Source organism: Elgaria multicarinata, chromosome 2 (assembly GCF_023053635.1).
Source record: "Elgaria multicarinata webbii isolate HBS135686 ecotype San Diego chromosome 2, rElgMul1.1.pri, whole genome shotgun sequence".
NCBI lineage: Eukaryota > Metazoa > Chordata > Lepidosauria > Squamata > Anguidae > Elgaria > Elgaria multicarinata.
In genome coordinates, this window is record NC_086172.1 from 142,751,479 (window position 1) to 142,778,648 (window position 27,170).

General features: G+C 38.7%; 1 protein-coding gene across 1 annotated transcript; it reads right to left on the minus strand.

Moving 5' to 3' along the window:
- On the minus strand, window positions 1–27,170 carry SNX6 (sorting nexin 6). Its single transcript, XM_063117794.1, has 14 exons — window positions 27,084–27,170; window positions 26,851–26,898; window positions 16,707–16,811; window positions 16,329–16,439; window positions 13,791–13,912; window positions 11,097–11,220; window positions 9,381–9,476; window positions 8,239–8,344; window positions 7,511–7,586; window positions 5,585–5,624; window positions 3,313–3,399; window positions 2,320–2,479; window positions 1,516–1,601; window positions 1–850 (listed from the first exon to the last, which is right to left on the minus strand). The coding sequence occupies exons 1-14, from the start codon at window positions 27,087–27,089 to the stop codon at window positions 797–799; spliced, it is 1,221 nt and encodes a 406-aa protein (XP_062973864.1). The 5' UTR covers window positions 27,090–27,170; the 3' UTR covers window positions 1–796.

Sequence of the window (27,170 nt, forward strand, 5' to 3'; positions counted from 1 at the left end):
TTATTAAAGTAATTATGGCTTGATTTATTAGGGGAATTACAAAATTAATTGTTGAGTATAAAGCAAATAAAATTATAAATTCACTTGGTTTCAAAATTACAAGACAATGATACAACAACTACAGAATTTTAGAAAAAAAATCACTGATTTCACAGTTTATTTTACAATAATTGGGATTAGTCTACAAGTTAAGGCAAACATAGTAATGCATTTGCTTTTCTTTTGAAGTCCTATTATAAAGATTACATAAAGTTTGCTCCAAAATGTCTAGGAAATGTTTGTTATTTGAAAAAAAGTTAAGATGCTTTATAACATCATGTGGAATAACCAATACAATGCCTTATAGCAACAATATTCAAACACCTAGTGGCAATATTTAATCAATTTGAAGCAATTTTTTTCAAATCAACTTCAGAAATTACAAAGGTAGTAAAATAAAGAGTGGCAGCAATATTTAATACTAGCCTTAAACAAGATCATAATTCTATTGGCTACTTCCACCAAAAAAAAAAAAAAGAAAAGAAGAAGAAGAACTAGAATGTTTGGTTCTCTGAACAATAAGAGCATACAGTGATTAAATTAATGTGTGAATATTTGTGTATAACAAATATGCTGTTGCTTCATTAATCTGGAATTACTCTGATGGGCTTATACTTTTTTCAGGAAGAAAATAATGAGGAGCTTGTTTATGCGTCCTTTGTCAACCAGTTTCTCCAGCAAGTTGTAAATGCCAAGTCAAAGTCAAAGTAAACTCCAGTGGAAGGCAGCCCTTATTAATAGGAGGACAGATTCTGGTTTATGAGTCTCCATTTAACACTGCCAGACAGCTCTGCAGCAGCTGTAAGTTACCCTGTAGTAACAAAAAGAACATATTAGTAGAAATTACTGACATTGTTTAGTTTTATATAGTTGAAAATCTAGCATATTAAATGAAGATGCAAAGGCAGGTGTACACTGTCTTAACATTACATTATTGTAATGTATTATTCAGTTTATTGGATGCATCTCTCACTTTTTCTTTTACCAAAGTGGCTCACAACTTCTGTACAAAAGCAGAGAGCAGCATTCTGAGAGCTTCAGCTTCTTCCCCAGCATTTTTAAAAACGCACTTCTAGTCTTATGACTGAGTAGAAAAGACCTCAGAAACAGAAAACAGCACCTATGTTTGCCCATATAAGAGAAAAAATATAGATGTAGATGCAACTGGAACTATTATACCAATATTTCCATTCTTTTCAATTGAACTTTCTACATCTATGCAAAAATCAATGCAAATAATTCTGATGGAGGCATTTAGGATTCACCATAAATTAAAGGTAGAGTAACTACGTTATTGTTTCAGATTTAGAATGGCTACGTCCTATTTTTCAAAAAGAGATGACCATCTATTTATCATTGATTATGCTTTATTTCCACTTTATTTTGGGGGGCAGAGCATCTGTTCTATTAAACCATATTTTGCCAATTCTGGCTTCTACAGTATGAAGTTGGTTAAGCTACAAGGAAAAGTATTACCTTAGCATGCTTCAGTTCCAATTCAGCCAGTTCTACTAGATTCTTCCGGAATGCAGCAACTCTTCTAGTTTTAAAGTCTATGAGTTCTGCAGGAAATGAAAAGGGTTTGCATTCCATTTCTAAAGTATAAAAACTATTCTAAATGTACACAACTGAGTTCCACTCTACTGCTTGAATTCAGAGCTCCTGCCTGATTAAAGGATACAATCTATAAACCCCTTTATCTATGGATCTGAGGTACCAAATCCTACAGTATTAAATGTTCAAATCATATGATCTGGAGTAATTAGTTAGCCTGCAGAGTTTTTCAAATGGTACAGGTTTTTCTAGTTCTCACACATGCATGACTTTCATCAGATTTGGGGGATGAAGAACCACTTTACATTAAATTTAATTAGCTCAATTTTTCCAGTCTCGACTGCCCAACAGGGTTAGATTTCATTTCTGGAAAAGCAGTTGAAGTCAGTCTTTCAGAGATGCCACATGCATAATTCACTGATTCCAGATGCACATCTAAGATCTCTGATACTGCTGACTGCATGGCATTACATCTGACTTAGAAGGAGAATCACTAGCCACTGAGGGAGGCTCCACAGATGTACAAAATTCTATAATGAAGCATTTTCATACAGAAACTAGTAGGACACTAATGTTCACCAAATGTACACAGGTTTTTCTGTGTGCCACTGGACAGTTTTAAAAAGGGATTCTTTTCAATAACATAATTTGTTCTAATTGATTTATATCTGAAAGTGTATTCACAGGCATATCTTCAATCTACTAAGTTTAAGTGTCCTCAAATACCTTGTTTTGCCGATTCAGATATTTTTTCAAATTTCTGACAGCAAATTTGCTGAGTAGTTTCAGCCTGTAGCACATCTTTGTTCTTGGCTCTTGCTTTGTCCAGTGCCTTGTTAGCATTTTCATAATCCACTAATGACCTAGATCTTCTATACAGAAGGTCCTGCAATACATAAAATAATAAAATCTACAGATGTATACATTAGTCTTCGGATAAATACTTTCCCAAATATGGGTTAAAGTAATGTAATTATTTTTATTCATGTTTCAGTAAGCTTAATGTTATTTTTATTAAGCCAAACAAGCTTTTCTCATTCAATTTCTTGTTCCCAACATAAACTGATGGGCTCACTTGTATAGGTAGAACTGGAATAGAAAACAAGCAACCATTAAAGTATGATTAATCCTACTGTTCCTTATTTAAAAAGGAATGATTGGAGCATGAGAATACTTCTGTCTGTGCAACAAGGATTTCTTGCTCTCTTCAGGTGGCAGCAACCTTCATACTCCAAAAAGTCAAGAAACCTTCTAGAGTGAGTTTGCAACTGTGAGGAATGAAACATGGGCGGGGGCACCAGTTACCCTGTGTGCACAAGGGTATCTGGGAATCCAAGCTTCTTCCTTTTTTAAAGTAGAATGTTTTGGTGGTTCTACCAATGAGGAAGTATTGCTGTACCAAATAACTAAAATGCTAGAGGCAAAAGCTATTCACATGTTCATATCAGATCACTAGCTAAAGCATATGAAGTAATGTTACCAGTTTTCAGTGAATTACACATATTTTATTTAGGATCTTTATAGCTCACATTCTAATTTTAGCAAAATTCTTAAGCCACTCATCTGTTATTGTATCAAGTAATATTTTTCAACATTTTGTTATTGCCTGGTAATTATCTAATAATATAAATACCCAAGAAATTGACTTATCTAGTTCGATAGTTCTCTCTGGATGCTCTTTCATAAAATACTTCTAAAAGCAGAAGTACACAAATTCACCTTTGCAGCTTGTGATTCTCTTAGGTAATATTTTAGAAGGTCTGAAAGCTTAAGGTCCTCATCAGCAGACACACGTGCCTCTATTTTCTAGATCAGAAAAAGAAAAAGAAAAGTAACACTTCATATAATACAACTAGAAAGATCATACCGGGAATGCTCCAACCACATCGGGCATCCACTTCCGTTGCAATGACAGAGTCACAATGTGGGGTTGAGAATTAAGTTCAACTATCTTAGTCCGGATGCAACCGTCAAGGTTCTTATGTCCTGCATTATAACTTTGTTCCTGCCCCCAGCCCTTTCCCAACATTTCCATTTAAAAACATACTTTTATAATGCATCCATTTTTGTTTAAAACCATGCCACTTCAACAAACAAAAGCCCCTACCCAATCGGTTGGCTGTGTTTTCCCCTATAGATAGTACACTGTCTTTAAATAAAATGCATAATTAAAACAAAATTGTATTACTGCTTAACCAAAAATATTTTTTGAAACAAACATTTTTAATTGGAAGTACTACTATGTAGCTGATTATACAACTGTGTTTACACTCAAAATTATAAAGCTGCTGTTACTCAAGGCCCTAACTGAACCAAAATACTCAACCCAAAGTCAGATTGAGGGTAATATGGGCTCAGCTGGATGGCAGGAACCTATTGCCCCAATGCCATAGAAGCAAGCAATTAAAGCAATATACTGGTGAAATGAGAGATATAACCATCTTTTTGGGTCACATTGGAATCACCACATCCCTGTGCCTATTCCATTTTACCAGCTTCTTCAGTTTACTTGCTTACATGGCCATCGAACTATGAATTCCATCAAGTTCTGTTTAATAAAATGTCAAAAAGCAAATTCAAATACATTAGCATTATGATTTCAATTGTTAGCTACTTTGGACTAGTGTGCAGTTTAATAGGAAAGTATCGTCACCCATATTCTCTCTGTAACTGAGAGATGATACTAAAGCAAAAGTTCTTGCTTAGTGAAGTGGCTGTCTATAAAAGCAGACTAGACTGAAGTATACGGATTTTGTTTCATCATCTCTTCCCACATACAGTAGAGGTGCAATCTACACACACACACACACACAGAGAGAGAGAGAGAGAGAGAGAGAGAGAGAGAGAGAGAGAGAGAGAGAATCCTGCTAAGGCTATTTCATTACCATGTTCATTGAATTCTCCTTCTAATGGGAAAGAATCAACCTCAAGCAGAAAGGCAAGTTCATCACCTTTGCAGCTGTGAAAGCTATTTTGCACACACTTCTGTTGCTAGATTCTCCAAATGCTTCTACAAATGATACACCTTGTCATTATCAGCAGTAATAATTATCACTAAACGGATTATTAGCTGCAGGTATTTTTTTTAAAAAAATCGCCTTCCTTTCCATCCAAAGTGGATCCCAAAGGAAATACAAGCATTTTTTTTAAGCCAACTGGCAAACACTCCCATTCATAGATCACCATCACCCTGCCCATCGTTACACACAAGAATCAGGATATGATCCATTAAAAGTGCAAAACCAGATACTGAGAAAAGCTCGTGGTTGGCATGGAAGCCAGGAACCTCTGAAACACTTTCAAGCCCACAACAGGCAGGAAGGTTTAGGCAGTCTCAAAGCACTAGTACATATACTTCAAACTGGAGGCTGTTGGATGATACCTATAAAGAAAGATAAAATGTAACGACCTACCCACCCATGATGTCTAGGACACTACTGCACTGAGAGCCAAGACAGATACAACTGGGAGAGGCTGCCCTCCACCCAATCCAGAATCTAACAGTAGTGCAATGAGTAATTTAGACTCTGGATTTAGTTATCTTACAGGGGGACTGCATTAGATGGTAATGTGCATTTCTTCAAAATGTGGTCCAAAGACCTGCCCTAACAGCACTATGGAGATCAAATCCTAGTTAGCACATTTACCATGCATCATAGACCTAATAGGCTATTAAAATGACACTATGGAAACTTTTGGCTAGAAGGGATGACAGGCGGGGTGGGGGGGAGAGAGGAGAGTTCAATGTTGTCTTACATCCTTTCCCCTTACCTGCCTGTCTTCATCTCTCCACCCTCCATGCCGGTAAGACATACATACAGTCCCAGCTGTGGCTCCTAAACCCCTTCCTCCAATTAAGTCTACCCTCCCAGCTCTCCAAATACACAGCTACTGTATATACCCAATACAAAGTATAGTGATAATGCCTAAAAACGGAGGAACTGTAAGCCACCTCAACTTAAACCTTATAATAATCTTTCATAATACATACCCTCGTTTTGTCAAACAACTCTGATACTTTCAGGAAAAATCTGTGAATGGAAACATATAATGAACATTTTTTTAGTTTATATCTGTACTTCCAGAAATATCATTCCTCTTTCCACTGCTCCATACAAATGGTCTTTTGCCTGATGAGCAGTGAAACCAATTTTACACATATGCAGGTCTTGTCATCTAGAATAAAGATTAATCTATTCAAAACACTGTTATCAATTTAACATATATTACATACATTTATATGCCACCTTTTCTCCAAGGACTCAAGGTGGCATACATTTGTCTCCCCGTCCTAATTTTATCCTCACAACCTCCTTGTAAGGATCGTTAGGCTGAGAGATAGGTTGATGGTGACTGACCGAACATCATCCAGTGAGCTTCATGACTAGGGATCTGAACCTGGGTTTCCACATTCCTACATCTAGCTACTATGCTTGTCTCTCTCAACTAAATGTTAAGACACACCTTAAGAATTAAAAGTTGCGGCAGCAGTTTTACAGATTGCTCTGTTTTCCTCAGATCGTAGCTCCCACTAAAAAACAACTTTTCTTTTGCACTTAGTCCCTGCAGAACTAGGTATTTCTTTGTATGCTTCTTAGTTCCCTCCGAGTATACTTATCACCACTCTGCTCAAAACAAGATCTCTTCTAAGTGCGGTCGCACCATATATTTATATAACAGGAGTATGATGTTGGCAGTTCTATTTTCGATTCCTTTCCTAATTATGGCTAACATGGAGTTTGGCATTTTCATCTAGCTGTCCCAAGATCTTCCTTGGTCAATCAAGCTGGGATTTTTTGCCCCAACATGCATCACTTTACATTTGCTTACACTGAACTGCACTTGCCTTTCAATGCTGCAGGGCTTGTCCTTCTATACTAATGTCCTTACTAATTTTTTCTTTAATAATGCTTTCAACCAATTTGCCAGGACACATGTTAAGCTAACCAGTCTGTAATTTCCTAGATCCCCTTTTTAAAAATTGGGGTCACATTGCCCAATCCTCTATTACAGAGGCTGATCTTAGGGATGTGTTGCATATTTCAGTTAGAAGATTAGCAAGTTCATATCTGAGTTCTTTAAGAACTCTAAGATGGATACCATCTAGGTCTGGGATTTATTACTTTTCAATTTATCAATAAGGTTGAGATCTTCATCTTTTGTCACCACTAAATGCCTCAGTTCCTCAGACACCCTTCCTGAAAACATCAGTTCAGGAACAGATATCTGTCCTATATCTTCTGCAGTAAGAGAAGAATTCATTCAGCTTCTCTGCAATCTCCTTATCCTTCTTTAGTTCTCCTTTAACTCCACTGTCATCCAAAGGTCCAACTGCCTCCCAGCTGGTTTCCTGTTTCTGATATATTTAAAGAATTCTTTATTGTTTGCCTTGATGTTGTTAGCTTTGGCTATTGGATATCTTTCTATCTTTCCTGTAGAGTTTATATCTAGAGATGACTGTATCCCACTGGTTCTCTCCACTCCCCACATTTCTGTAATGCCCACTATATCTAGGTTCTCCTTTAAAACCAGGCACTCCAACTCCCTTATTTTGGCTTGGAATCTGGTAGCATTAGCATTGAAACACCTATACATAGTGTTCCTCCCCAGATGGCTGTTTTGCTATGGCACTTGGGCCCCTTTTACAGGCTAATATGTTTCGCCATATGTTTATGGCCTATTTCCTCCCCATCTACATTGTAGCCCTCCATTTTATAGCTTCACTACCAAGATGAGACTTTAGTTGCCTCTGTGAAGACAGCAAATATAGGGAGATAAATATACTATGTAGAAAACTAAAAAAATACTTTGTTTTTGAAAAGGTTAGATACCACGGATATTACACAGACATAACATACAAATCTTGTGCTCCAAGCTGTAATTTCTTCAAGTCATGTAACTTTCTAAAATGTCTTACTTGCAGATATCTGTGGAGTCCTGTGTTCCCAATGTATATAATGAAGAACCAATTCTATTGCAGTCATCTGCAACATCTGGAAAAGAAAAAGAAAATCCTTAAAACTCTATTTGTTCCATTATTCAACAAGAACATTGCAAACACTCATGAAGCTCAAATATTGCACAAGGGTCTATATTACAGCTTACAATAGTTGCAAGACCCATGGCTGCAAATCATCAACATACAAGATGCAGAAGTAAATTAACTTATATTGACTGGAATTTCCATATTACATATATTTGTATGTGTGATATGCACTTCGCAAAGGAATTTGGAGGCAAGCCATATCATTTTGGTTTCTGACCATTGCATCTTTTTAAAGCCCACATGGTTCTGCAACTCTCAAGCTTGTTGGTAAGATCTGAAATAAGTGCAGACAGTGTCTGCTTAAGACCATGAAACCCTGCAGTGGGGGTGGGGGCCTTCTGTCTTTATTTATCAGTCGCTTGTCTTGGTCCCTATCTATTCATACCAAGTCAATGTTCCTTCTCTTTTCCTTATCCCAAATACTCTTATCCTTGTACAAATATCCAAATCCACCATACACCAGAATACTACAATAAAAATGCAATCTACAAATTAAGCAGATTCATGCAATTTTGCATCATTTATGTCAAGGGCCAAAATTGGGTTTCTCTAAAATGCTCATCCAATATGACTTCTGCTCAGAAGAAAAACAAACTTACTTTTGTGGGATCTTGTCATTTTATCAGACTTGATAGAGGAATCCTTGACACGGTTGTGATATTCTACAAGGAATGTTCTTTCATGTTCAAAGAAGTCATCTACATCCTGCATGACAATACAGAATTGTAGAAAACATTTTTCAGGGATGCAGTTAGCGACTGACAGTCCAGAGAAAAATACATCTGCCTCTAATGAATAAGTGAAGAAGGCCCAGGACAGAAAAAGTGCCTTAGCTGCAGTCATGTGCAATATACTCCAGGTTTTAAAGGACAAAGTAAGTAACCCATTCCAGTACAAGACCAATTAGCTAAAATATTTCCATGCGACCCTTCATATCTACAGTCAGTTACAAACATCTGATTTACATTTTTAAAAGAAGGGATTATTAGAACCCATTTCCCCCTCATCCTACACTTGTTTCTTCCTCTTTCCCCCCAAAAATCTTAGTTTGTAAGGTCCTTGGGGTCAGGAACCTATATTGTTTATAGTTCTGTAAAGCACCATGTACACTCATGGCATGGTATGAATAAGAATGAACTACTCAAACTTGTGGTGCCAGTCACATTTCCCTATGGAAATGTGACTGGCACCAACTACAGCTATTGTGGTATGCTTTTGTTTGGTAAGCACATGTATCATTTTAGTTGTAAGTGAAAGACAAAGAAAATCTAAAATCACTAGGTTATTTGCTTGGCAAGCATTTAAAGATTAGATGGGTACTTCTCATAAGGAAAGGAAGAGGAGATATGCACTTAAGCCCTACATCCTGCAGCTTTCTAGAAGACAAACAGCTGCAAGAGCCAGTCTGCCATTTCAATACCTTGAAAACCAGGCAAGTCTAAGGAAAGCTAAAGAGATCCAGCACTGTGAGAAAATACCTCTCCCTAGCAATGTTCCCTCTAAACTCCCACACCAGCCTTTATTCATGGGCATGTTGCAAGCACCATTAGGTAACTAAAGACTGGAACCACTCTTGTGTATGGAGATGTTCTGTAAATTGCTTTTACTTGTAACAGAAATATATATATAGAAACTACTTGAATTCATTTGTTGCTAGCATGCCACATTCCCACCAACGAATCTGCAAATATTAACAAACAAGGTATAAAGCCATTACTTAAAATGGCTTAATAAGAATCACCTTTACTCCTGAAACAATGACACCATCTGCAGACTTAACCATGTTTTTAAAGAAGTCTTCAAGTTTCTCTTTCTTATTTTTTCCACGGACACTCAACTGAAATACAGACACACATACAATGTTGTTACTTTAGGAAAAAATCAGAATAATTTGATTTCACTTTCTCAGAGCAGATATCAGAAACCATAAGTAGAAACTACCTATAATACTAGTTTCATTTCTGCCTGTTTATTGTAACAAGAAACTATTATAAGCTGTATGATTCTGTCAGTTTGAGACTTACAATGGATTTGCATGCATCTTTCTTCAATATACCCACATCTGTTCTAATTTTGTATTATTTTGGATCCATTTTCTCAGATATAGTTTTCTTATTTAATGTATTTAAATACTTTAGGCAGCAAGTGCCATAATTTAATTAATGCTTTGCTTGATGTAGTACTTTGTCCTGGATCTACCGCTTATCAATTTCTTTGGATGGTTCCATGTCCTAGTATTACTGGAGGGAGGGGAGGGAAGAGAAAACTGCCTCTATTGATCTTCTTTATATCATGTCTATTAGAAACCTGTATCATGTCTTTCCCTCCTGTCTAGTCACCTTTTTCTACACAAAAAGGCCACAAATATATTAGTGTTTCCTAAAAGGGAAGGTTCTCCAACCCTGATCATTTGGATTGTCCATTTCTCCCCCTTTTCACCTCTACAATATCCTTTTTGGGATGAGGTGACCAGAAATGTACATAATATTCCATATGTGGTACATAGTATTCCATATGTGGTTCTACAATAATCTAAGAGCAACTACAATACGGACCATGTTATTTTCAGCTTCTTTTCTAATAATCCCCAACATGGAAATTTTCTTTTTCCATTGCTGTGGCATACTGAGTCGACTTTTCATTGAGCTGCCCATCACTATCCCAAGATCTTTCCTGTGAAGTCACAGCGAGTTCAAACCCCATCAGTGTACACAAAGTTAGAACTTTTTCTTTTGCCTCAATGTGCATCATTTTACACTTCCTTCCATTGCAATGATCTTCATTTGTTATTTTGTTGCCCATTTACTCAGTTTGGAGATATTATTTTGGAGCTCTTCAGTCTCCTTGACTAACATGAATAATTTTGGTGGTGGTCGTAAACTTCTCTGCTTTGCTACTCACCTCTAACTCCAGGTCATTTGTGAACAAGTTAAATAAACATGCATATATTTGGGAGATCCCACTCCATACTCTCATCCACTGGGAAAACTGTCCATTTCTTTGCCTCCTGCTATTTAACAAGTTTATGATTCGTAAGAAGAACTGTCTCTTATTCTAAGCCTAAGTTTAGTTTTTGTCAAAAGCTTTTTGGAAGTTCATCGTTCCATATCTACCAGATCACTCATCTACATGGCACTCTCAAAAACTCTTAAGTTCGGTGAGACAAGACTTACTACTGTAGAAACCATGCTGATTTTTCTTCAGCTAGACTTGTTCTTCTACAAGCTTAATTCTTTCTTTAATAATGCTTTCTGCCAACTTTTCCATTAGTTTTCCAAACAAAAACAATTGTATTTGTAAAGAAAGGGAAATTGTATTTCTACATCTATATCCAAATGTGTTTAGTACAACTTTCATTAGTTGCTTCAAGGAATGAGATACCAAATACATTATTTTCAATATTAAGAATATATCTTGCTATGCACAGGCTGCTTCTGTTACATCTTTCAGTACTCACATCCTGATTATATTCCAAGAAGACGTGGAAATTTAAATCCTTTCTCAAAATGGGATGAGCTGCTACACGACACAGGAAGACTTCATGCATGGCTACTGTCTTCTTGAAGATTGCCAAGTACTCACTAGAAATAAAGAAAAGCAGAGCTATATAATTTTGTAAGTTGCATTTCTAAATGAAGAGCAGTAAGTTTCAACTTGAAGCTTGCGACAGAAGATTGGCTTATTGGTTCAATGCAGTATGGTGAATTCAGTATCCAGTGTCTGCACCATTGTTTTCTGGCCCTTGTCGCTAGATCACAATGTACAGTTATAATAGAGCCACAACTGGCAGAGTTCCCCGTTTAGAGTCTAGACTCTAAGCCCAGCAACTCTATGTTCCTGACTCATAATCTCTAGACTTTTAAAACCTCCCTTGCTTGCCCATTTCATTTCCAGCTATGGTGTACAGCCCCTCCTGTTTCTAGGCCTTATGTGTACCAATCCTTTCTTCAGTTCCATTTCTCCATCACCCATTGTTTGCTGAGGTTTCTACTTTTCAGGCTACTATCTATTTTGCTCTCCTTTCTTTAGCTATTATATGTCTTTTCCCTTCTCCCACATAATGTACAGCCCCTTCTGTTCTTAAACACTGAATTTTCTTCAAAGCTTCCCAATTAGCTGCTTTTTGCCTCAATTGCCTACCTCTTCCACCCTTTTCCACAGGTTAAAAAGTTAAGAGGAGCCTATTCTACAGCCTTCCTTTAACCTTCCCTACCTTCCAGGGTCACTGTGCAAGACTTGGAATTCCATTCAGCTGACAATTCTCCCTTCCTTCACAGAAAATAGACTGAAAACTTAACATTCAGTGCCATCATATCAGCCCAGCCATTCTAGAGACTTTATCATCACCATACCCTTTAGATTAAACCAACTGTTGACATCTCTGTAAACCTGATTATGTAGAAAGCAAGTCAAGATTGTAATGAAGCCAGGAAAGCACAGGCAAAACCAGCTATGGTCAAATGCTTTGCTCTGGAAGGAAGATAGGAACTTACAAGTAAATAAAGAACAGTCAAGGAGAGAAGTAAGGAGTTAAAGCTTCGCTAATTAGACAAGGAAGGAAAAGCAGGAGACAAAGGGCAAGTTAAAATTCATTAAGCCTATCCAATGAACATCATGCATAAGCAGAGTTTTGGACTTAGTTTCAGAGTTTGAGTTATCCATAAATTCTATGTACTATACCCCACTACATTTCTACTAGCAAATATCAGATCAGCAGTTATGGAAGTAATTTGTTCTCCATGAATAGTAGTATTCATTCAGCAGGGGTGAGAGAAGGGGGTGACAAGTAAGTTGGGGTGTTATTTAACTTCAAAGCAAGCTACAGATGAATCATGATTGGGCCCAAGCAAATACCACAAATTCCTTGCTATTTACTATACTGGGCCAATGTCCAAGCTTTTTTCCTTCTCATAAAACTTATAGCTCCTGCATTGTCATTCCATTACAGTACTTTCAAAAGCACTTGCTCATAGAAAATAGGAGGAGAGTGTGCTTTTGAAAGTGCTCCCCACACTTCACTGCTTTTGAGAGAAAGTATCTGGGTGGTATCCAACTAGTGTCCCTTTCACACAAGGACAAGGAGGGAGATCATTTTCAGCCACTCCACACTGTGCTGCAATCACATTGCTCGTTATTCACAAAATACTGAACTTTAGAGTCTCTTACAATCTGTAAATAGTTTGCATTTTCAGTCACTACTTAGCCTGTATAGGAAAGCAGAACCTCTCATTTTTTTCAATGGCTCAGTTTAAGCAGGGTTCACAAATGCTGGCTTGGTTTACTAGCCAGTCATTAGTGTCATCTTCCTTGAGTCCTCTGGTACATGCAGAGAGCTTGGGAGAGAGCTAAGGGTTTTCTCATTTGCTCTGCAATATGGAGAAGAAATAGATTTCCCCCCACTGCTCAAAAGAGACACCACCTGTTTCTTACATTCTCCAAACCACAACACAAGTGAGGGCTCTGGGGAGGGATGCATGTACTGCTTCAGAGGTCAAGGGTACTTGCCCTTGATGAGAGGGACATCCATAGATCTACTCACCAAGTTTTAGTAGAAGTATGCAGCTAGGAGAGAGTATGAGGTCATGAGGCAGACCTCTAACTTAAAATATTTAACAACAGGCCTTTACAACTCATTTTGAAAAAACAAGAGGTTGCTCCAGAGATGAAACAAACTGGGTAACCTTAGACAATTTAGTGGCCTAGTTCAGACAATGCGCTAAACCATACTGCTTAACCACAAAATGGTTAAGGGAATGCAATGCATTCCCTTAACCATTTTGTGGTTAAGCAGCATGGTTTAGTGTGTTGTCTGAACCAGGCCAGGATGTCTCAGCCTAACTTACTACTTCACAAGACTGTTGTAAGGATAAACATACTGCACTGCATTCCCCTAGAAAATCATATTATTCAAAATTATCTGATTCATTACATTCAACTTAAAACTATCATGTATTGTTTTCCATTTTTTCCCCTTTCAGACTTCCCACCAGTTTGTCCATTAGTGTGTTGCACAATTTTCCTCATGTTAATTCAGGTAAAAGTAGTTACGTGGTTTTGGATGAATGCTCAAATCTGCCTCTTTCAGTAAAAATGAAACTATACAAAATAATGTAAAGCCAAAAGCGCACCAAAAACTAAAATATACACATACGCTTCTAGTTCTTGCTTCATCTTTGTAAACTCTTCTTTAGTCATCGATCCTTCGCCTTCACCAAGCTTCTGCAATTTCTCTCTTGAAGCATCAAAATCAGGCCTGGGTGGTGCTGGTGGAATCTGTCAAATGAGTCAATCAGAATGTACTTTTGGATACTTGCCAAAGTGTGAAAATCCTTCAAACAGAGATACAGTAAGCTATTTAAGAACTATGACATGGTCTCTTTTTTCAATTCTGCCCAACTCAATGTTGCCTCATTAAAGATTTAACTGTCCATATTACTCTAGTGCCCTATGTTAAAATGTTGTGATTTCTTTGCACAATACTTTAAGAAGCCATGTTTCCCTTATTACAAGGCTTCTGAAAGTTATAGTTAACTTATATTACTATTTCACACACACCCAAAAACCCTTTTAAAGTTTTAGAATGCTATGAAGAATGTTTTCTTAATTAAATAAGGAGAATTTTAAATAGGATTATTTTTTCTGGGCAGTAATAAATTAGAGTAAACAAAAATAAACAGGATTACTGGAAAAACTAAATCACCCCCCCCCCAAAATTCTCAGTTGGTGGGCACATTTCGAATTTTGAGAGTGTTATGGCCGCTCTCACAAAACGGCTGCCATTAGGGGGCTTGCCCATAAAGTGGCTACCGTATGGCCAGTCACAAAACACCCATTTTCCATTAGGCAAACTGGTGAGATTTTTTTTTTTTAAGTAATCTGCCCAAGAACCCAAGTATAACTTGAACTCTTAAAACACAAAACCACTCTTTGGGGACCAAATAAAGATGGTGCTGCAGGACAGCACTTCTTTACGCAGCATACCAGCCTACCAGTTAATCCCCTCAGGGCTTTTTTAATTAAAAAAAATCTTAATAGAATACAAATTAGGAGGGGCAGGGAACCTGGCAAGCACCAAGAGGGGAGTCCACTGGCAACATGCTGGAGACCCCAGGTCTAAATTAAGCAACTTCAAGAAAATGTCACTAGAATTTAAGCCCTATATTACTTACTCAGATAGATTAATCACAACACACACACACACACACACACACACACGACTAGTCTAATAGCTAACAAATTGTATTAATCAACAGTATTGCAGAGTAAAATTAATGAGGAAATGCATATTAACTTCATAAGCAGAACACAGGTAAAATATTATGCCCAAGCAACAGAAGGCAGATAAAATGCTATGCCCTCAGCCACTTGCATGGGCAGTTTGAGCAAACCAGGCCTCCTGCCCTGGGATAGCAGCCATTATCAATGTTATTATGTGCTATTTTGAGGGAGGAACTGTGCCATCCAAGAGGTTTTAAGATGAGATGAAGTCACCAACATCCTGTCAGGATAACCTTTCCCAACTTGGGACCATTGGCTATAATGACTGGTAGGAATTATATTCCCAATATCAAGGGATTCATGGTTGGGAAAGGCTTAGAGTGAGGTACGAGCACTACTTCAGTAATCCTGCAGCAATGTTTGACCTGTTACTTGGGGCCGGGTCGCTCTTACCCAGGTAGCAGGAGGCCGGCGGGGAGGCGGCGGCGGCAAGGACGCGCCCGGATTCCCCAGCCGCCGCCTCCTCCGTCTCTTCTGGCTGTAGTGCACACTATCGTTTTGGGGTCGTACTTGGGGCACATGCATGCACCTTCAGTACGGCGTGTGGAAGGGCCCTTGGAGTTATTCAGCAGTTTTAGGGGGTGCCCAGTGCTGCTTAGCCAGGAATACAATCAGGTTGCTTGTTATTCCAATGGAAGAAAATGCAAATACAATGCTAAAAAGTAAAACATTCCCATCCTGAAGTACCAGTTTTTAAGCACCAACAATCAACTATTTAATTTCTTAATTACTTAGGAGACAATAGTCATTCCCATAAGACCTTAAAACAGCTTCCATTTAAATTATATGTTGGTTTTCTTCATAGTTCATTTACCATTTTCTTACATAGAAGAAATGTTATGTTCCTACTTTAAAAATAATAATACAACCTGTTGCTATACTGTTTTAAAGTTCAGTGTTGCAGCCTTTTTTGACCTCCCACCTTCTAATTGAATTAAAGGAATTTAAGGCACAATCCTATATATGTTTAGACAGAAAAAAAGTCCTAAAATCCCCAGCATGGCTTGCTAGTGAGATGTTGGAAGTTGTAGGGCTTTTTTCTGTCTAAGCATGCATAGAATTGCACCCGTAATCATTACCAGCTAAAAGCGCGCGCACACCCAAATACATTCAATCTCATGTTTCAGGCTAGCTAGTTATATTTATCAGTTTTAATTCAGAAGTGAAATATTGCCATACAAAATTCCTCGGTGAAAATAGGAAAGAAGTAGATGCAGTTAACAGGAAAATTACTATAAGGACTGCACTGGAATCATTTCAAACATCTGTGATATTTTTTTTAAGTTACACAGAACAGTTTCATGAGCCACTCTGAAAGTAAAATAATACCAGCTTTTCAACAGGAAGCACGAGAGTTCAGCATTTCCTATAATCAGATCCTCTAATAGCTCTTTGAGAAATAGGCACTTACAATATAGCCTGCATAGTCTTCATTCTCAACAAAGGAATCATGAAGCCAGATAAACTCTTCATGTTGCCGGACAACTGAAAATTCATTTTGTTTAAAATTTGGTAAAGAACTCTGCAAAAACGAAGTGGGAAGGAATGAAAGAATAAATCAAAGTGAAAGGGTATTACTTAGTTTTAGTACAAAAATTAAAAACAATTATATTAAATAAACGCCTCCACCCACCCAAACAAGAAAACAATTAAGAAATATCTGACATCTAAGATGTGTGCTTGCAGCCTTGGATGCCAAGGAATTATTTTCTCTTTGTGATATACTGTTATGTATAAAAATCCAAGCAAACAGCACAAATAAAATACCTAGACACCAAGCTAGATTTACCTTTGTATGGACGGTAAATTTGACTTTATCCCTTTCACTAAGAGCATCTGAGATGTCCACTTGCAAGGCAGCATCAGTTTGCAGATCTACAGTAACTGCTCTAAGCTAAAGGGGAGGAAAAAACCCTCAGTTTTATTAACAGCCATTAACATATTAAAAGAAGTCCAGATTATAGTTTTGCATATGTACTTCAACTTAGAAATACTACAACGATAAACACCATTAAAACTTTTATAAGTCACTACAGATCAGCAGTAATTGGTGTGCTAACATAAATGAAAACTCTTCAAATGTTTATTAGCTTTTGTAAACTAATATAAAATGAAATCCTGTTAAGAATGCTGTCTAACACCCAATTTAAACAAGATGATAGACACACAAATAATTTTCCTATGCTGAATTCCAGCTGGCTCAGTGTTTGATTCACATGCAAGCCTTGGTAACCATTGTTTGGCAAGTCAACACTCTATGGCTTGGAGGGAAGCTGTGCTGGCAACCAAGCATCAATTGTATAATACATATACAAAGACCATTTTAAAATGAGAAACCTATCCAAATGGAACACAGTATGGGTAGATTTTACCTATCTATCTCCCTATGTCAGTAATTTGTTATAGGGACACCACTGCCCTACTCACCCATAAAGATCACCTGCAAGCAAATGCCCAGCCAATAACAGACAGTGACTGTTAAAAACAATAACATCCAACTCACCCATCCACAGCCACCAGATGATAAAAAAAATAAACCTCTCACAACATCCTCATAATAAAAGTTGTAATTTTAAATGCCTGGGTGAATGCTATATATTAGCCTGGCACTTAAAAGATAACAGTATAGGTAACTGCCTGGTCTCCCTTCAGCAGGTATTCCAGAACTGGGATACAATGGCCAAAAAAGGCATGTTAGGCTAAGTATTACATGCTCTTATTGTTCTTAAATGTTAATATTTATTTATTGTTAATCTTTCAAGACAGCAACTCCTCACTGGTTGGTGAGATTTCAGTTTTCAAACACAACACACAAAACAAAGAAACGTTCAAAAACAAATACATATCTTAACTGGTGCTAACAAGTATTTTTTTATTGGGCAGCTTCTCCTGCCCTTGAACAAAACGATCCACTGGGAGAGCATAAATTCCCAACACACATTTCTAGTACAGGAACACACGTAGCTGTTTCAATTAATGTCTCCTTGCACTCATGCACTGCACATGTAATTGCACCTTACTATGGTGATGATTCTACCTGGGGAGCTTTCATGGGAAGGTTCAGACCTTCCAAACAGTTAGGAAGCAAAGGTGGGACAGATAAAGGAGGTGGGAGGAGAGGAATAGCATCATTTCTGAGTTCCTGGCTATATACTATACATGCCCATGAGAACCTTATAAAAGGGAGGTGTCCTCACCTTCTAAATCAGGGGTGGGCCACATGCATCCCATTGGTCTTTTTTGTATCCCCTGCATTGCTAATTATGCCTCTGAAATTTGGCACAATTTTGCTGTTAAACAAGGCATGCTAGGTGCACAAGCCTTGTTTTAAACATAAGTTACATTCCCCAGTGGTGCAATGTTTTGTTTAAACAGCAAAATCAAGTTTTCTCTAATACCACTGAATTTCATCAGGACATTCATCGGCACATTGGCAACAATTCTGGGAAGGGTACACCGCTGTTAAATTCTGGAGGGGGGACAGAAGAATTGGAAATAAATATTTTTATTTATTACATTTTTATACTGCCCATCAGCCAAAGCTCTCTGGGCAGTGCATAATTAAAAAGCATAAAATACAACGAGCATAAACTTAAAACATTAAAAGTTTAAAAGGGAATATAAAACCAGCTACATTTGAAGACCAGGGAAAGCCTGTGTAAAAAGGTATGTGTTCGGGAGGCATTTAAAATATACTATGTTTTCCGCCTCCCGAACTGCATGAGGGAGGGTCCTCCAGAGGGTGGGTGCCGCCACAGAGAAGGCCCGCCACCGAAGTTTCATGGCGGCATTCCATTCGTCTCAGAATGGCCAGTAGGACCTCCTCTGAGGAATGTAGTTGTCATATAAGGGAAGGCGGTCTGCTAGGTATCCTGGTCCCAAGTTGTTTAGGTCTTTGTAGAATAACAACATAACCTTGTATGTGGCTTTGTAGCTAACTGGCAGCCAGTGCAGATCTTTTAATACAGGTTTTATATGTGCAGAGCTAGGCATTCTGCACTAGTTGCAGCTTCCCACATAGAGAGCATTACAGTAGTCTAATCGTGAGGTTACCAGTGCATGAATGACCATGGCAAGGCTATCCCTATCCAGGAACAGGCGTAGTTGGCATACCAACCAAAGTTGATAATGGGCACTCTGGACCACCGAGGTCACCTGGGCCTCCAGTGACAGAGATGGATCTAGGAGCAGCCCCAAACTACAGACCTGCTCCTTTGGAGGGAGTGCATCCCACCCGTTTCTAAAGGATTCACAGCAGTCTCAAGCAATTGCAAAAAAAAAACCCAAAAACCTTTTTGTTGTATTATATATTTTTATCTCAGCAACTCCATGCAAGTAACAGTATACAAGTTTGGATTTATTTATTTTTACTGTGGGTTGCTCTTGTTGGATTCTTTGGTTTATAGTTTGAACTTCTCTTGTTCTTGTTGCTAACCAAGGATAGTTATTTTCCCGTTTTTGCCAACCATTTTATCAACTTGTTTTAATCTGGTTTTCTGTCACAAATATATGAACATGCAAAGAGCATCTATATAGTCAATTAAGGAGGGATGCTGTAACCAGTACTTGTTGGATTACCAGTACTTTGTTGAATATATCAAATTGTTTGCTGGTTGTATTCATACTGTGGTGGCCCATTGCTTTAATCAATAAAAGTTGTTCCCATTTTGTTTTTTAAAAAGCAGCTAATTAAAAGATAATAACAACACAGAATATTCCGTGCTTTGTATTTGTAGATTGGGGTGCACAAATCACTCCAACAGTCACTTTTACATTTTTATTATCGCAAAAAAGTACATTGCTATATTAACCTTACAACTGTAGAAAACACTCTTTCCCAACTGTTCTCTTTATAACCCAGTCTTGGTTAACCCCCTTTTCTCTCTGCATGATAGTGCACTGTCTTCTTTCTCTCCACCACCATAAGTCTCTCCTAATCCTCCCTCCATTTCTCTCCCCTCCATAATGTGCTCTTTCTGCTCTTAGTTACTACTGTTTTTCTGTTTGACCTCTTAAAGATCTCTACAATTTAAAACTCTCAGCAACTTCCTTTTTCTCTGTACCCCATGATTTTAGCTCTGTACGTCCAACTCTTGTATTTTCCCTCTACACCACCACCTCTCAATTTCCGTTTTCTTCCCCTATCAGCCTCTTCTTTGCTATTTCTGCACCCCTTATTTCTACTCCTCAGAATTTTGCAGCACACAAAGCTTTCACTGTTCCAGTAATTCACATATCAAGGGTGTCTCAGATGCAGCATGGCCGGGTACAACAAGCTAAAAAAACAAGCACCAATGCCATCACATGATTCTAAATTTAGGGAGAAGAGAAACGTAAGTGTAATGAGAATCTTTCACCCTACTCCACTCCTACTTATAGTGGGTTTTGAACAGGCACCAAGTGCCCTTCTTATATTATAATGGCCGGGCAAGAGCTTCCAGCTGCACCAACAGAGTAACACAAGGAGCCCTACCCTATGTAAGAGGAGCCTATATTGTGTCTTCTAAGCATACTAGCACTGTCTTCTTCAGAAACTGAGGCAACACTGGCATGATTAACCACCATTCTGTGGGTTCCTTCCATCTAGTCTAGCACTTCTCACCTGACAGCACAGGAGAGCTGCACTGGACTGACTTTCATGCTCCAGTGCAGAAAAAGGGGCTTAATTGTTATCCACAAATGAAGTGGGAAAGAGCTACAACAAGTTTTAGAGAACTGCACCTCTGGTCCAGGCCTTTTAATAAGCATCTGAATTATTTTTCTTCCAAAACAGGCTTCGTGTATAAATCAGACTTGACATTTTACAATATGTGGGCTTTGTTTTCGGCTAAGCAGCCAACTTCCGATCCCCACCTTCTCATTCCCATAAAGTGTCTGATCATATAACAAAATATTTATTTTGCAGCATATCAATAAAAGCACATTTTAATGGCAGTGTTGTTGCAGCTTGTGAGGATAAATATCCAGCAATAACCAGTTACTACAAACATTTGTAAATGGAGTTCTAAACAAAGGCTCTCAAAAGTTTATCCAGTCCCCAAATCGTTGGGGGGGGGGGGGATTGAACCTCTCTAAGGCTGTAATCCTAAGAACAATTACTATGAATCCCATTGAACTCAGTGGGACTAACCTCTGAGCAGATTCTTAGGATCAGCCTATGAGCAACAGGAAGCACCACCCTGAACAATGTTTCTCTGTTCTCAAGAGCTCTTGAGTACGACATTGAAGGGGTGTAATCCAATTAAGTCCTTCTCCTGACAGAATTGCTTCCATCGGGGGCGGGTGTGTGTGTGTTAGGGATAGAAAGGTCACTTATGCGACATTATGTTTCACTGAATTCCACCCCATGTATGTTTGTCCAGGCACTGAATCTTAAGCAGCATGAAATAATGAAATATGCAGCATGAATCTTCTGTGTATCATCTAATTTGTATCTTCTAATATTAGAAGATACAAATTGGCATCAATTGGCAGAATCAAACCGGGTACATATGCTCCTGTCGATTCCGTTCCACAAGCAGGACCCACCACTTATACAATGCAGCTATAGCACTTCCTAAAAGAAGCCCTGAAACAAGCAGAAATGCTAGTTTCTGGAAGGAGGTAAGTCAGCAGAGCTCCCTTATGCAACTCTGTCAACCTGCCTCTTTCCAGAAACAAGCGTTTCTGTTTGCTTTGAGCTGCCCCGGAGGTGTTAAATCTCCCTTGCATAAGCGGTGGGCACAATTGTGAAAGAGAATGAATCTGCAGGGAGCAGGAGAATCAATGGGGGCTGCCCAAAGTATCTGCAGACATCTGTCTTAGCACCTGCTAGGCTCCCTGACCCTCCTGATTCTACAGGACCTTTAAAGGTTGTTTTATTAATTTTTTTAACTATTTATTTTTATTTATTTATTTATTACATTTCTATACCGCCCAGTGCCAGCCTCCAACGCTGAATTTCTTTCCAAGAATGTCTCCGGGCCTCATGTGGGTTCTGGAGGCACTCTTAGAAAATAAAAATGGTGAGTGGCTGCAGCCCAGCACCTCATCCTCAGCAATCCAGGAAAAAAGTATGCTGGGGATGGTAGGAAGTACCCTGTGGGGCTAAAAAGAGTGGCAGGTAGCAAAGAGCTGTTAAGCCTGTGCTGTGTGGGGGATATCCCAATCATGCTAAAGTTTTGTGGTAACTTAAAAATTCATTGATTTGTTGTCACATACTCTTTTATGGATTAGAATCCACTTTGTTAGATGTGTAAAGGATTATGAACAATTGGCAGATATATGCTTACAGAATGCATTAAATATTTCAGACAATTAGCCTGAACTCCATTACTTATTTGTACCAGAGTGTGTGCCTTTATGCATAAAAGCACACACACAGCTACCAGGGTGGCGGGGAGAGTAGTGGGGTCACAGGCTAATAGTCCTTAAATGAAACACTTTTTAATAAGCATGGAAAGTAAACTGAAAGTTGAAGGAACTCAGTGAACTGTTAAAGAGTAAGTTACTGTTGTATTGAGTATTGACTTAACAATGCAATCAGATCATACTATGGACTTGGAAACCCCTTTCAAAAGAAACAGCTTAACAGATGGTCTAGAAATACAGAAGGAAAAACAGAAATACAACAAAAGACTTGTAGGGATAGGCAAGAAATACAATTATGCAAGCTTATCAGTAATGTTAGCAGATATTTTTTAAAAAGTGACAGAACAGCAGCATTTCCATTGTCTTATGTTCTTCACACTTGGCATCAATTTGCTTATCACCAGAACTGATAATCAGGAGCTGTAACACTCTAGTATTCCATATGAACATGTGCCCTCTTATTGAACTGCTAAAAGTAATGTTGACATGATAATCTTGGAATCAGAACAAGGAAATGGGATGAAAGAACAAAACCAGAAGCGACAGTCAAAGGCTGGCAAACATAAAACTGTGAATAAAACATATCTGCTTATTTTATGTTTAGTTGATTAGAATAAACAGAGCCTGGGCCATACTGCTTACAAGAGAGCTCTTAAAAATTCTCAGAGTACAATCATTTTTAATAAGTTTCATTTATGAAGGAATTGTATCTGCTACATCTAGTTGTGCATGCACATTGCTATTAAACTTGGCAAGTAGGGTTCTTAGCCTGCATTACAGGCTTAGAGTATGACAGAAAAGAATTTGCAACAATAGTAGTTTTTCTATTAAATTTCATCATTTTATATTTTACCATCCAAATTAATTCAAAATCTACAGTTGGATAATAATTTTATTAGAACCAACCAAAAGGCCACAAAAGATTGTGAAAGCTTATGAATTCTCCAGAACAGAGGATGGGAAATATATATTAATGTCCTCTTTTAAAGCCTGATGAAGCATTCTGGAGAACTTCAAAGACTTGCGCAATTTTTCGTGGCATTCTGATTGTTTCTAATAAAGTTATTGCCCAATTGTAGAGTTTGGATTCCCACCCCCCTCACGAACCAGCACAGCTATCTTAGATCATTCACAAGAATTTTGAACAACTGTGTAAATTTGCTGAGTAGCTTGAAACCCTTAGGGAGAAGTTACTTGTAAAATAAACCAGCAGTGCAATATTATCTATCCAAGAAATGCCTGCAATGCTGCAGAGTCCTCACTTTGGGCCAGTTTATAGTAACAATACAAAGATGGTCTCAAATGCATTGGGCCAACCACACGTACTGCTGGAATTTCAAGGCAATTCCAGTGACTGTAACAGCTGAAAGTTTTGTACCCTCAACTGGGGAACTTGCTCTTAAAAGTGTTATGTCCACAAAACACCCATTTAATTAATTAAGAGTGCAATCCTATGAAAATTTTGACAGAAAAAAATCCCACAACTCCCAGCATGGCCCAGCCAGCTCTGCTGGGATTTGTAGGACTTTTTTCTGCCTAACATGCATAGGATTGTGCCTGTTTATCAAAGATAGTAACTATGTAAAAATTTGTAAGTTATGGAAACCGTAACAAAACGTTTATCTCAATTTATGAATGAATAATTTAATGAAGGAAAACTATTATGAAATATTTATTAGGAATGGCACTTAGGATAGGTTTTGATATCAATGTTTAATATTTGTATTATGATACTCTATTTGTATTATATAACTATTTTGTAATGAGTATAGACTAGCCATCCTGGTGTAGTCCAAAACATCTGGAGGACAGGAAGGCTGGCATTGAGCATTGTATGAGGCAATATGTATGCATACACAGACATTCCCTGTGCAAAATGCTCAAAGAATGACTAACTTGAACCTATAAACTGGATAGTAGTTTACTGACAAAAATGATGAGTTATCACTGGTATTTACAGTAGTACTTATGAAGGCAACATTCAAGGAAAAATGTATATAGCTGGAATATAAATTACTTATGTTGCCTCAGACACAAATTGTTGGCTTGATTATAATCATCTTCATCATCATATGTAACACTTTTCATGCGTGTATTACATGGGATGCCCATTCTTAGCATGAAATGCCAGTGAGAAAATATAGTCCATAAAAGGCTACGACAGGCTCATCAAATATCTATGTTCCAACTCCACCTATAATTTATTACATTTTTATACCTCCCAATAGCTGGTTTTATACCTCCCAATAGCTGGTATTATACCTCTGGGTAGTTCACAACAATTTAAACCATAAAATACAGATTATATATTTTCAGATACCGAACAATTTTTTAAGCTGAGGGTCCTAACACTTAATGGGAAATACATTCTTAATCAAAAGTTAAATCTCCAAACATTTACACTCACAAGTAAGAAATCTTGCGGACACAATTATGTATGAATATGTGTCTTTGCTGGACTGTCTCCTACATGATTGTCAGCACTACACAAATCTCAGCTGAGGCAGAGCTAACATCACATCACACTACAATCCAAGAGTCTAGGTTGCCATCATAGGGAACATTCTCTGGCATTGCCAGTAGCTGTTCTGGAACAGATTTTCAGGTATGTGGTATGCTTCTAAAAATCCCATCTTTAAGGCTGAGTGAAGCAGCGAGTTTTAGATTGTTTCAAACTATTACTGCATGTTTATTATTTATCCTGTTAACTCCAATGTACCAATCTCACTGACTCCGAGTACATGGTTAGAGGTACTATTTTGGTGTGAATGATAGCATCTCAGCCATCAAGAAAGGACACCCTGGATGGAATAAGTAGCCTTATGTCCTGACCCTCTTCATTTAAGTGTGTCTAAGCCCACTGAAATCACTGGGCTTAGGTATACCTAGCTCTGCACAGTATTATATATCAAGTTATCATTCAATGTACTGCTCATAATTATAGAATGACTGGCTTGGATCCTGACCAATGTCTGCCCAGTGGAAGCATCCCCTCAGGATTTTTTTGGGGGGGAGGCAAAAATTCCTCCCTCCCCGCTGCAATCCTTTGCACTCCTGAAAATCTGCTCCAGGTGTTGGGGGACTTTCAAACAGTGTGGGCGTGGCTCACAGGGCTGCAGAGGGGAGGGGAAATTAGTGAAAATTGCCTTCCCTTCCTCTTCATCTAGTAGAAGCCTTGGATGGATTAAAGCCCCTTTCGCAGGAAGGGAACTCAGAATCCAATCCATTGTTTTTTTCAAATCAGGTACAGGCTATTCTGCTTTAGTTACACCAAATTTAACAGAAAACAAAATGAAGGGGAAAGTAACCAACTGTATGGGAGGGGGGAATTACAAATATTATTTGTAATCCCCCCTCCCATACAGCATCTGGAACCAGGGGCAGAATCTGCAAGCACTCCAATTCAGCCTAGTCAATTGTTATAGGTCAGAATACCTTACCACAGCTTAACTGGTTTATGGTTCCACTATGTTCATTAGTATCCCAGCTTCTATGGTTTACATAGCTTGATGTTTCTTCCCCACGAACTATTTCTTCTCATAATTTTCTGATAGAAGTGAAGTATACCTTGACTCGCTAAAATACTCCACCAGCAGCACTCTATTATTATTTATATAGTTTCTTCAATGCACACAACACACTTTCTTTGCCTTTGAGAGTCAGTGTGGTCTAGTGGTAAGAGTGCTGGAGTTCAGCTGGGGAGGCCCAGATTCAAATCCTCACAGAGGCATTAAACTCACTGGATGGCTCTGCATCTCTCAGCCAACTTGATTCATTAGGTTAATGTGAAAATACAATGGGAAGGGAGAGGAATGGACTCTGTTTGGCACCCTCAGCTTCTTAGAAGAAAAGAGGTTAAAAAAATGTAACAATAAATACAATAGCTTCCTAGTCAAAGGGTGCTAGGCAATGCATTCAAGGCACCTCAAAAGATACATTTCCTATTTTGAGGTGTTATGCCTCTCTTCTAACAAAAGGGTCAACAGATGATAAAGAACCTATACACAGCATACCCAACCAAACTGACTAGGTTCAACCTACACATACCAGTTTAAAGCAAGTAATTACACACACACACACAAACTAAACAAAAAACTAATGTAACCTTTGATTGTGACTGGAAGTATACCAACATTTTAGTATATTTAACTAAACATACATTTCAACTAATAGGGGAGTACAGTGCCTCAACCAACTGCAGTAGATTTAAATAAAATACAATTAATAAATCCCAAATCCGAGGAAAAAAACAACCTCCCGAATAGCCACAAACAAAAACCCAGGATGCTGCTGCACCCGGACCACCACTGACAGCCAGGAGTTTTCAATGAGCCAAAGGGGAGCAAATGGCAAGGAACATGACCCATTGGTGGTTCAGAGGGGCGAAACATTCGAAGAGACGCCGACGCGCCCCCTCGGCGACCAGTCTTCCCCACCCACCTAGCTCTGACGGGGGTTGGAAGCGAGCCCCACATATGCCCCTCCGCCACCCCCACTCCTGAACGGAACCTGTTAGGTTTTCGGGAAAGGGGGCGCGAAGGTGGGGGGAGAAGCTCGACTCAGTCAGGGGCTGCAACACTTACACCTCGGTCCTCTTCGGAAAGGAAATCTGGGCCGTCGTCCGAGCCTTCCTGCTCCGAGGAAGGGCGGGGGCGGGAATGAGGGAGACAGGAGGAGGCATCCACCGAGGAAAGGGAGAGAACAAAGCACGCAGGTTAGTGAAGCCGCCTCAAACGCGGCCTCGCCCGCCACCCCTTCCCCTCAGCCCAACACCTCCGGCGGTGGTGGCAGCAGCAGCTGCTGCCTAGGAACGTACCATCATGGCTGCTCCCAGCCCTCACTCCGCTCCCTCAGCAAACGCAGGCCTAGCCCACCAGGCAGCCCAGACCGAAGGGGCGGGATT

Coding starts and splice junctions, on each gene's coding strand:
- SNX6 (XM_063117794.1), bottom strand. Junction 3,400..5,584: donor AGTTGTTTGACAAAACGAGG/GTATGTATTATG, acceptor TTTCTGATCTAG/AAAATAGAGGCACGTGTGTC. Junction 2,480..3,312: donor GAGAATCACAAGCTGCAAAG/GTGAATTTGTGT, acceptor TATGTATTGCAG/GACCTTCTGTATAGAAGATC.